Genomic DNA, 12,651 nt, shown 5'->3' on the forward strand with positions numbered 1-12,651 from the left:
TCTACCATAAAGGCCGCATTGGTGGAGTGCTGCAGAGATGGTTATCCTTCTGGAAGGTTCTCCCATCTCCACAGAGGAACTCTGGAGCTCTGTCAGAGTGACCATCGGGTTCTTGGTCACCTCCCTGACCAAGGCCCTTCTCCACAATTGCCCAGTTTGGCCGGGCGGCCAGCTCTAGGAAGAGTCTTGGTGGTTCCAAACTTCTTCCATTTAAGAATGATGGAGGCCACTGTGTTCTAGGGGACCTTCAATGCTGCAGACATTTGTTGGTACCCTTCCCCAGATACAGTGGGGAGAACAAGTATTTGATACACTGCCGATTCTGCAGGTTTTCCTACTTACAAAGCATGTAGAGGTCTGTAATTTTTATCATAGGTACACTTCAACTGTGAGAGACGGAATCTAAAACAAAAATCCAGAAAATCACATTGTATGATTTTTAAGTAATTAATTTGCATTTTATTGCATGACATAACTATTTGATACATCAGAAAAGCAGAACTTAATATTTGGTACAGAAACCTTTGTTTGCAATTACAGAGATCATACGTTTCCTGTAGGTCTTGACCAGGTTTGCACACACTGCAGCAGGGATCTTGGCCCACTCCTCTATACAGACCTTCTCCAGATCCTTCAGGTTTCGGGGCTGTCGCTGGGCAATACGGACTTTCAGCTCCCTCCAAAGATTTTCTATTGGGTTCAGTTCTGGAGACTGGCTAGGCCACTCCAGGACCTTGAGATGCTTCTTACGGAGCCACTCCTTAGTTGCCCTGGCTGTGTGTTTCGGGTCGTTGTCATGCTGGAAGACCCAGCCACGACCCATTTTCAATGCTCTTACTGAGGGAAGGAGGTTGTTGGCCAAGATCTCGCGATACATGGCCCCATCCATCCTCCCCTCAATATGGTGCAGTCGTCCTGTCCCCTTTGCAGAAAAGCATCCCCAAAGAATGATGTTTCCACCTCCATGCTTCACGGTTGGGATGGTGTTCTTGGGGTTGTACTCATCCTTCTTCTTCCTCCAAACACGGCGAGTGGAGTTTAGACCAAAAAGCTCTATTTTTGTCTCATCAGACCACATGACCTTCTCCCATTCCTCCTCTGGATCATCCAGATGGTCATTGGCAAACTTCAGACGGGCCTGGACATGCGCTGGCTTGAGCAGGGGGACCTTGCGTGTGCTGCAGGATTTTAATCCATGACGGCGTAGTGTGTTACTAATGGTTTTATTTGAGACTGTGGTCCCAGCTCTCTTCAGGTCATTGACCAGGTCCTGCCGTGTAGTTCTGGGCGGATCCCTCACCTTCCTCATGATCATTGATGCCCCACGAGGTGAGATCTTGCATGGAGCCCCAGACCGAGGGTGATTGACCGTCATCTTGAACTTCTTCCATTTTCTAATAATTGTGCAAACAGTTGTTGCCTTCTCACCAAGCTGCTTGCCTATTGTCCTGTAGCCCATCCCAGCCTAGTGCAGGTCTACAATTGTATCCCTGATGTCCTTACACAGCTCTCTGGTCTTGGCCATTGTGGAGAGGTTGGAGTCTGTTTGATTGAGTGTGTTGACAGGTGTCTTTTATACAGGTAATGAGTTCAAACAGGTGCAGTTAATACAGGTAATTAGTGGAGAACAGGATGGCTTCTTAAAGAAAAACTAACAGGTCTGTGAGAGACAGAATTCTTACTGGTTGGAAGATGATCAAATACTTATGTCATGCAATAAAATGCAAATGAATTACTTAAAAATCATACAATATGATTTTCTGGATTTTTGTATTAGATTCCGTCTCTCACAGTTGAACTGTACCTATGAAAAACATTACAGACCTCTACATGCTTTGTAAGTAGGAAAACCTGCAAATTTGCCAGTGTATCAAATACTTGTTCTCCCCACTGTGTATATACAGTGGGGAAAAAAAGTATTTAGTCAGCCACCAATTGTGCAAGTTCTCCCACTTAAAAAGATGAGAGAGGCCTGTAATTTTCATCATAGGTACACGTCAACTATGACAGACAAATTGAGGAAAAAAAATCCAGAAAATCCCATTGTAGGATTTTTAATGAATTTATTTGCAAATTATGGTGGAAAATAAGTATTTGGTCACCTACAAACAAGCAAGACTTCTGGCTCTCACAGACCTGTAACTTCTTCTTTCAGAGGCTCCTCTGTCCTCCACTCGTTACCTGTATTAATGGCACCTGTTTGAACTTGTTATCAGTATAAAATACACCTGTCCACAACCTCAAACAGTCACACTCCAAACTTCACAATGGCCAAGACCAAAGAGCTGTCAAAGGACACCAAAAACAAAATTGTAGACCTGCACCAGGCTGGGAAGACTGAATCTGCAATAGGTAAGCAGCTTGGTTTGAAGAAATCAACTGTGGGAGCAATTATTAGGAAATGGAAGACATACAAGACCACTGATAATCTCCCTCGATCTGGGGCTCCACGCAAGATCTCACCCCGTGGGGTCAAAATGATCACAAGAACGGTGAGCAAAAATCCCAGAACCACACGGGGGGACCTAGTGAATGACCTGCAGAGAGCTGGGACCAAAGTAACAAAGCCAACCATCAGTAACACACTACGCCGCCAGGACTCAAATCCTGCAGTGCGAGACGTGTCCCCCTGCTTAAGCCAGTACATGTCCAGGCCCGTCTGAAGTGCATTTGGATGATCCAGAAGAGGATTGGGAGAATGTCATATGGTCAGATGAAACCAAAATATAACTTTTTGGTAAAAACTCAACTCGTCATGTTTGGAGGACAAAGAATGCTGAGTTGCATCCAAAGAACACCATACCTACTGTGAAGCATGGGGTTGGAAACATCATGCTTTGGGGCTGTTTTTCTGCAAAGGGACCAGGACGACTGATCCGTGTAAAGGAAAGAATGAATGGGGCCATGTATCGTGAGATTTTGAGTGAAACCCTCCTTCCATCAGCAAGGGCATTGAAGATGAAACGTGGCTGGGTCTTTCAGCATGACAATGATCCCAAACACACCGCCCGGGCAACGAAGGAGTGGCTTCGTAAGAAGCATTTCAAGGTCCTGGAGTGGCCTAGCCAGTCTCCAGATCTCAACCCCATAGAAAATCTTTGGAGGGAGTTGAAAGTCTGTGTTGCCCAGCGACAGCCCCAAAACATCACTGCTCTAGAGGAGATCTGCATGGAGGAATGGGCCAAAATACCAGCAACAGTGTGTGAAAACCTTGTGAAGACTTACAGAAAACATTTGACCTGTGTCATTGCCAACAAAGGGTATATAACAAAGTATTGAGAAACTTTTGTTATTGACCAAATACTTATTTTCCACCATCATATGCCAATAAATTCATTAAAAATCCTACAATGTGATTTTCGGGATTTTTTTCCCTAATTTTGTCTGTCATAGTTGACGTGTACCTATGATGAAAATTACAGGCCTCTCTCATCTTTTTAAGTGGGAGAACTTGCACAATTGGTGGCTGACTAAATACTTTTTTTCCCCACTGTATATATATATATATATATTTTTTTATATATATATTTTTTTTATACAGACTAGCTCAAAAGTAAGTGCAAATTGACAAAGTATACAATGTGATAAGAAAAAAAGAAAAAGATGCACCCCCCATTTTAATTTGCTCCACGGCTCAGGCGGCCAAGTGGACACTAGGCAGTTTGGCTAGTCTCAGTGGCGAAGAGGAATAACTTGGCATTGTTTATTAATCAGAAACACCTGCAATGTTGGTGGGTGGTAACATTCAAATAAAACCCAGCCCTGAAACGAAACGTAGCTGAAAAGAACTTGTATGTCATATCATAGGAAGAGACACTGCATTCACACGGATTTGCACAAAGTGGGCAGTTTGGATTTGTCACTTCAAGCTAAAATATATTATAATTTCACTAAAACATTTACTTATTGACTTAAATCGTTGTGCAACATCATGGGTAAGATCTGGCTGTCTTTCAGCTCGAAAAAGTGGATCACAACGGCACAATAAGGAAATATGGGAAACCCAAAATCATTGCAATGACAGGGTCAGAGTACTGAATGGTCTATTGGAAATAGAAGAAAGAGTTAAAGAGTTTTGTTTACCATTCCACTGTCTTCCCCTGCCCATATTGTTCATGGCCCCACACAGCTATCATACCAATCAGGTCAATCCACCCATCAACACACACACCCTCAACCCCCCAAACCCTTACCTGCCGACACCCACAAACCCACACACACCAATGTAACCATATACCGATATTTGATCCTCTGCCTTTTCTGCTCCCCAAACAAAAACACACACACCTTCCCCTAGCACCTATCCCCTCCTAGTCCGTACCTTGTCCCTCCTCCAGCCGGTGTCGGCGGTTGATCCGCTGGCGTTTCTCCTCCTGCCGGATCTGGATGTGCTCCTCAATGTTGACTCCTGGGGGGGGAGGGACAGGCACAGCTGAAACACACACCGAAGAGAGAACCAGGAGGAGGAGGAGAGACAGAGACAACACACAACATGGATGAATGATGGAGAAGTGATGTGTCTATACATGGAATAGAATTAAGTAAACTCTTTGCCTTGAAACTGATATGAGGTCAGTTTACAGTTTCACTAACCTCGAAATCCTAACTGAATCCCACTTTATCTCACTATTGTTTCACATTACTAATTCAGTGTGTCATTCCTCCTAATAGAAAGGCACCTGGCCCAGTTAGAAAATCCTCTCAGAAATGATGGGCTGGTTGGTCTGATGGTGTGATCCAATTACACATTTGTTTTATTCATTGCAGACGTGAGTACAAACGGATGCAATGACGGCAATGTCAGACGGGATTCGTGAAGTGAAACAATAGTGTAACATAGTGTGATTCACTTTTTAATTCCAAGGCTACCGTTTCACCCCCTAATCGTTCAAATTAGGATCGGGGGAGGGTAAACTGAAGGGGCAGCTTCTACCTTGAGCTTTTTTTTTTTTTTTTCTGGGGGAATGGATCAGCTTAATATTGCAGATAGATTGTATCTTCTATCAATGTAATTGTCTGCATCACTTCCAATCCCCCATGTTTATTTTATTTTATATATACTTTTTTTTTTTTTTTATATACTTTTTTTTTATTTTATTTTTTATATATACTTTTTTTTTTTTTTTTTTAAGTGAAACTGATATACTCCCCTTTATTACTTTTCAACCCCACCATCCTTTCCCTACTTGGAGTAAATTAGTGAACAACAATGCCCAGGCCTCTACTTCCGGTCTATACTTACTATCTACACCTTATGGACAGAGTTAATTTTACAATAATTCTATTATATATATATATATATATATATATATATATTTCTTTTTTCTTTTACTTTGCTCCTGAACTTCTTCTACTCTCAACCTCTCCGATCATTTTCATGATGTCCATCCGGTTTGCTTCTATATGCCATATATTTCTAACTATGCTCTTTCCCAAAAGCTCCCAACATACAACCTATATACTTATTATGGACACAGTATGCTTACATTATTAGCTATCTTTGTTATTATTTGTTGTTATTTGTTATTAGTCCCATCCTTCAACTCCATTCAATACCTCCCATCTATCTCTTAACACCATCCATATAGGATTTCTATTTGCCATATATATTTCAACCGTACTGTGATGTTTTACAAAAGTTCTGAACCTTTCTATTCTCATTGCTTCTACAGATTGTGCTAAAAGTATTATTATATTATTGATTGATTGACTATGACTTTTCAGATCACCCAGTAATGCTATCTGCAAGGTTAGCTCCAGGTAAATATTGCAATCCTTTAGCCATTCCTGGACCTGTGTCCAAAAACAAGCTACAAATGGACAGAACCAAAACAAATGATCTAATGATTCTGTCTCTTCACAGCAAAATCTGCAGACCTGGGAAGATTGTATCCCCCATATAAATAACATTCTATTGGTAGCAAGAATTGTATATAATAATTTCAATGGAAAGATTCTAATTTTTGAATCCGGTGTCGTTTTGCGTGTCAGTTCATAAACACTATGCCATGGGATCGGTACGTCAAAGATCTCTTCCCAACTATTTTGCAATCTATATGGGACGGCTGTCAATCCTTTGGTCCTTAAGTGAAACTGATATACTTTTTTTATTTATCACAGTTTTCCTTAACCAATTATGTTCTTTAATGCAAGGCCGACAGACAAGTTCCTTACTTTCTCCCCCTTCCACTTTCCTCTTCCACTTTTGCGGTAAGGCTGCAATTATTTGGTTGTAATTTTGGGTAGAGCAGACATTTCCATATGTTTTTGTTAGCTGCATGTCTCCACCAGTCCTACCGATGATATCATTTACGAAGATTATACCTTTTTTAAACATTCTGTCAAAAAATAAAGGTTTTTTGTCAATTAGTATATTTGAATTTAACCACAATATTTGTTGCATTATTTGTTCTGTCGTTTCTGGAGGATTAAATTGAAATTGCAACCAACTTTCTATGGCTTGTTTTAGAAATAGTGATATTTGAGAGATTATAAGATATATATTTGAGAGGTTGTAATCTGAATAAAGGGAAAAAGGCCTTTCTTGAACATTGGGTGAGACAATCTTACTAATTTGTTTGAGAACCAGTTCGGATTTAAGTATAACTTTTGTATGACTGAAGCTTTTAGTGATAGGTCTAATGCTTTAATATTTAATAATTTCTGTCCTCCGAATTCATATTCATTATATAAATATGCCCTTTTAATTTTGTCTGGCTTGCCGTTCCAAATAAAATTGAATATTTTTTTCTCATATAATAAAAAAAACTGTTCGCTAGGCGTAGGCAAGACCATAAGCAAATAGGTAAACTAGGATAATACTAAAGAGTTAATCAGGGTGTTTTTTCCACAAATTGACAGGTATTTTCCTTTCCATGGTAGTAAGATCTTATCTATTTTTGCTAACTTTCTATTAAAATATATTGAAGTGAGATCATTTATTTCCTTTGGGATATGTATTCCGAGTATATCCACATCACCATCAGACCATTTTATTGGTAAACTACATGGTAATGTAATTTTTTTATTTTTTAGTGATCCAATACGTAATATAGTACATTTGTCATAATTTGGTTGTAATCCAGAGAGGTTAGAAAATGTATCTAAATCCTCTATGAGGCTGTGGAGGGATTCTAGTTGTGGATTTAAAAGAAAACATTAATCATCAGCGTACAATGACACCTTTGTTTTTAAGCCTTGTATTTCTAATCCTCTGATATTATTATTGGATCTGATTTTAATAGCTAACATCTCAATGGCCACAATAAATAGATATGTCGATAGTGGACAACCTTGTTTCACTCCTCTTGACAGTTTAAAACTTTCTGAGAAATAGCCATTATTTACTATTTTACACCTAGGGTTACTAAACATGATTTTGACCCATTTTATAAGAGATTCTCCAAAATTGAAATGCTCCAGGCATTTATATATAAACCCCAGTCGAACTTTATCAAATTTTCGAAGTCTGCTATGAATAGCAGGCCTGGTTTCCCATATTTTCCATAGTGTTCTATTGTATCCAATACTTGCCTTATATTATATCCAATGTATCTTCCATGTAAAAAGCCTGTCTGATTAGAATGAATAATATCCGACAATACCTTTTTAATTCTATGCGCTATACATTTTGCTAGGATTTTTGCATCACAACACTGAAGTGTAAGGGGCCTCCAATTTTGTAAATGGACTGGATCTTTATATTTTCCACTTGTATCCTGTTTCAGTAATAATGAGATCAGACCTTCTTCTTGAGTGTCAGATAATCTACCTGTTAGAGCCGATTTGGGCATATTTTGTATAAAAGACTGAACATACTGAGCTCCATGTACATTTGTGTAAATATATTAAATATTAATGTATATGATGAAATATTAGGTACGTACCTTTATGATTTATTTACCGGATTGAGATATATTCATTTGTTATTAGTGTAACTCAGTTTTTGGCCCCCCCTCTTGCCCATTCATTGTACTGTGTTAATTGTGTTAGTATAAAGGCAGGAAGTTGGGCCTTCGGGGGGAGGAGTCCTTGCTAGATGCGGGAGCGGTATAGTTTTTTGACCATATAGACATACAGAAATACAGACAGACAGGTCATATTATATTATGTATTTGCATTTCAAGTAATCTCTGCTTTAAGTTGATTGGAGAATACCTTTTTGTTAGATAAGAAGAATAAAAAAATTTTGTTGCACTATATCCCTGGATCTCATTGAATGTTTGGCCGTTTGGAAACGTTGAGTGTGGACTGTATGCGTCCGAAACAACCCCGCTTCAGGCTAGGGCAGTGGCTATGGTAAAGAGGAAAGGAAGCCACTACATTCAATGAGATCCAGGGATGTCTGTATTTCTGTATGTCTATATGGTCAAAAAACTATACCGCTCCCGCATCTAGCAAGGACTCCTCCCCCCGAAGGCCCAACTTCCTGCCTTTATACTAACACAATTAACACAGTACAATGAATGGGCAAGAGGGGGGGCCAAAAACTGAGTTACACTAATAACAAATGAATATATCTCAATCCGGTAAATAAATCATAAAGGTACGTACCTAATATTTCATCATATACATTAATATTTAATATATTTACACAAATGTACATGGAGCTCAGTATGTTCAGTCTTTTATACAAAATATGCCCAAATCGGCTCTAACATATGGCTCCCCGTCGGGGAATTGAACCCCGGTCTCCCGCGTGACAGGCGGGGATACTCACCACTATACTAACGAGGATTACCGGCCCCTAATTGTTGACTGCACTGAATGCACAACAATTACTTAATATTCAAACGTAGAGCCAATACAAAAACATTCTATACCAGAGCACCATTACAGTTCATAGCTATATACAAATATACAAGGTGCCATATAGGAAAATAGTCCATAGATCTCAGTCTGAGTTGAAGTGTAAAGGTGTTCAACTTCCAAATTTACATAGGAGTGGTTAAAACATGCTAATAACGGTCCTCTTAGTATATCAAAAAAGGTTTGGTATACCTCGACTGGTATGCCATCCAACCCTGGAGTTTTCCCGGACTTAAAGTCTTTAATTGCATCCAGAAGTTCCTCCTTTGTAATTTCACCTTCACATGAGTCTTTCTGTGTGGCTGTTAATTTGACATTATCAATAGAAAAAAAAATCTACAATTAGCTTCAGTTAGAGGAGATGGAGGCGACTGAAAAGAAAACATATGCTTAAAGTACTTTGTTTCTTCCTTCAAAATATAATTTGGTGAATTATGGGTGACTCCGTCAATTGTAACCAGTTTCATTAAGTTCTTTTTGGTAGCATTCCTATGTTGAAGATTAAAAAATAATTTTGTGCATTTTTCCCCATATTCCATCCAGTTTGCTTTATTTTTATAATATATTACACTTGATCTTTCTTGAATAAGTTTCTCCATTTCTTTTAGTTTTTCCTCTAATTTATTCTGAGCCTCTATTTTACAGTTTTTATTGCCATCTATCTGTTCTGTTAGGCTTTCTATTTCCTTTGTTAGTATAAACTCTTTTGACCTAAATTGCTTTTGTTTTCGAGATGAGTACTGAATTGCATGGCCTCTAAAGGCACATTTAAAGGTGTCCCATACAATAAGGGGATTCGCTGTACCTATGTTATGTTGGAAAAAGTCAGTTATAAATTCCTTTGTTCTAATTATAAATAAATTATCATCCAATAGGCTTTGATTAAATTTCCAATATCCTCGCCCACATGGAAATTCAGTAAGAGTAATGTAAATGCCTATTATATGATGGTCCGACCGCATTCTGTCCCCTATCAACACTTTTTTTTAACTTTTGGTGCCAACGAGAATGAGAAGAAAGAAGTCAAGACCACTAGCTTGATTCAGTCTCCGCCATGTATATCTCACTAGATCAGTATATTTAAGCCTCCATATATCTACTAGTTCTAATGTATCCATGACATTCACAATTTCCTTAAGAGCATGTGGGTGATTGTTTGTGGTGTGATTTCCTTTCCAGTCCATTGAGCTATTTAAAACAGTATTATAATCCCCCACCATAATAATATTGTCTTGAGTTGCTTGCAGGCTTGATAATGTATTATATATATTGTCAAAGAATTGTGGATCATCATTATTTGGTCCGTAAAGGTTAATGAGCCATATCTGTTTATGGTCCAATAACATATTTAAAATAATCCATCTACCTTGCGTATCTATTTTGATAATTTGCAGATTCGGATCGAAATTACTATTAATTAATATCATCACCCCTTTTGAATTTCTTTGCCCATGGGAGAAGTATATCCCCCCATGTTTTTCCCCACGCTACTTCATCTCGAATTTGTTGAATGAGTTTCCTGTATACAATAGATATTAATGATTGAGTGTCCATATAGCTGTACCGTGATATTTACATTGCTACGGAGTAACGCTTCAATTGTTCTCCACTAATTCCCCCGCTAAAGCCCCTCCCCATCCCAAGTTGAGCCGTCATCCCAGTGATCAGCACCCCACCCACGTCCCTCCGTATCCCTAAGGCCCCGAGAGGCCAGGACCCATCCATCGAAAACAGCACACAGTGCCACCCACAAAACAGAAGCAGATTAACCGCCAAAAGCATTTCCAATGCTTTCACATATATATATATATATATATACAGTGGGGGAAAAAAGTATTTAGTCAGCCACCAATTGTGCAAGTTCTCCCACTTAAAAAGATGAGAGAGGCCTGTAATTTTCATCATAGGTACACGTAAACTATGATAGACAAATTGAGAAAAGAAAATCCAGAAAATCACATTGTAGGATTTTTTATGAATTTATTTGCAAATTGTGGTGGAAAATAAGTATTTGGTCACCTACAAACAAGCAAGATTTCTGGCTCTCACAGACCTGTTACTTCTTCTTTAAGAGGCTCTTCTGTCCACCACTCGTTACCTGTATTAATGGCACATGTTTGAACTTGTTATCAGTATAAAAGACACCTGTCCACAACCTCAAACAGTCACACTCCAAACTCCACTATGGCCAAGACCAAAGAGCTGTTAAAGGACACCAGAAACAAAATTGTAGACCTGCACCAGGCTGGGAAGACTTAATCTGCAATAGGTAAGCAGCTTGGTTTGAAGAAATCAACTGTGGGAGCAATTATTAGGAAATGGAAGACATACAAGACCACTGATAATCTCCCTCGATCTGGGGCTCCACACAAGATCTCACCCCGTGGGGTCAAAATGATCACAAGAACGGTGAGCAAAAATCCCAGAACCACACAGGGGGACCTAGTGAATGACCTGCAGAGAGCTGGGACCAAAGTAACAAAGCCTACCATCAGTAACACACTACGCCGCCAGGGACTCAAATCCTGCAGTGCAAGACGTGTCCCCCTGCTTAAGCCAGTACATGTCCAGGCCCGTCTGAAGTTTGCTAGAGTGCATTTGGATGATCCAGAAGAGGATTGGGAGAATGTCATATGGTCAGATGAAACCAAAATAGAACGTTTTGGTAAAAACTCAACTCGTCGTGTTTGGAGGACAAAGAATGCTGAGTTGCATCCAAAGAACACCATACCTACTGTGAAGCATGGGGGGTGGAAACATCATGCTTTGGGGCTGTTTTTCTGCAAAGGGACCAGGACGACTGATCCGTGTAAAGGAAAGAATGAATGGGGCCATGTATCGTGAGATTTTGAGTGAAAACCTCCTTCCATCAGCAAGGGCATTGAAGATGAAACGTGGCTGGGTCTTTCAGCATGACAATAATCCCAAACACACCGCCCGGGCAACGAAGGAGTGGCTTCGTAAGAAGCATTTCAAGGTCCTGGAGTGGCCTAGCCAGTCTCCAGATCTCAACCCCATAGAAAATCTTTGGAGGAGTTGAAAGTCTGTGTTGCCCAGCGACAGCCCCAAAACATCACTGCTCTAGAGGAGATCTGCATGGAGGAATGGGCCAAAATACCAGCAACAGTGTGTGAAAACCTTGTGAAGACTTACAGAAAACGTTTGACCTGTGTCATTGCCAACAAAGGGTATATAACAAAGTATTGAGAAACTTTTGTTATTGACCAAATACTTATTTTCCACCATAATTTGCAAATAAATTCATTAAAAATCCTACAATGTGATTTTCTGGATTTTTCTTTCTCATTTTGTCTGTCATAATTGACATGTACCTATGATGAAAATTACAGGCCTCTCTCATCTTTTTAAGTGGGAGAACTTGCACAATTGGTGGCTGACTAAATACTTTTTTTCCCCACTGTATATATATCTATATAACTATTTTTTTTTAAATTATGCATATCCTATTTTCCATCATTATCAATTAATATGCATAATAATGTCGGCAGTTCACGCGTAGGATTCTAACATATAACCCGGATTGCCATTGTATTACATTTAATTCATTGACAAGCAATTATTTTCCTAGCAAATAATTCCTGTGGTCCATCCCATACCCCCCACTCCCCCCCAACATCCCCACTCCCCCACAACAGATGCCAGACAAGCACACAAGCACATACTCACATACTCCAACACTCAACCCCCCTCCTCCACAATCCACCATAAAATCTGATACTCAACGGCTGTTATATCCCAGAACCCAACTCGAGAAATAACTTGATTTATGGAGATCAGATCCACCCTCTTCACCTGAGACACAAACACTCTGATCCCCTGTTG

General features: G+C 39.5%; 1 protein-coding gene and 1 non-coding gene across 3 annotated transcripts in view; both read right to left on the reverse strand.

The window, feature by feature from the left end:
* The window catches only part of LOC121554853 (E3 ubiquitin-protein ligase MYCBP2-like), a 323,061-nt gene that overhangs the window by 185,543 nt on the left and 124,867 nt on the right, over positions 1-12,651 (reverse strand). The window contains exon 17 of one of the 2 annotated variants that reach the window (XM_045212139.1): positions 4,322-4,408. In XM_045212139.1, the coding sequence (XP_045068074.1) occupies positions 4,322-4,408 (87 nt within the window). Of the gene's footprint in view, positions 1-4,321; positions 4,433-12,651 lie in introns of both variants that reach the window. The other variant, XM_045212140.1, reaches the window with a different exon arrangement.
* trnad-guc lies at positions 8,665-8,736 on the reverse strand. The gene has a single exon. It is a non-coding gene; the product is annotated as a tRNA-Asp (tRNA).

This window comes from Coregonus clupeaformis, chromosome 40, assembly GCF_020615455.1.
Source record: "Coregonus clupeaformis isolate EN_2021a chromosome 40, ASM2061545v1, whole genome shotgun sequence".
In the NCBI taxonomy this organism is placed as follows: domain Eukaryota; kingdom Metazoa; phylum Chordata; class Actinopteri; order Salmoniformes; family Salmonidae; genus Coregonus; species Coregonus clupeaformis.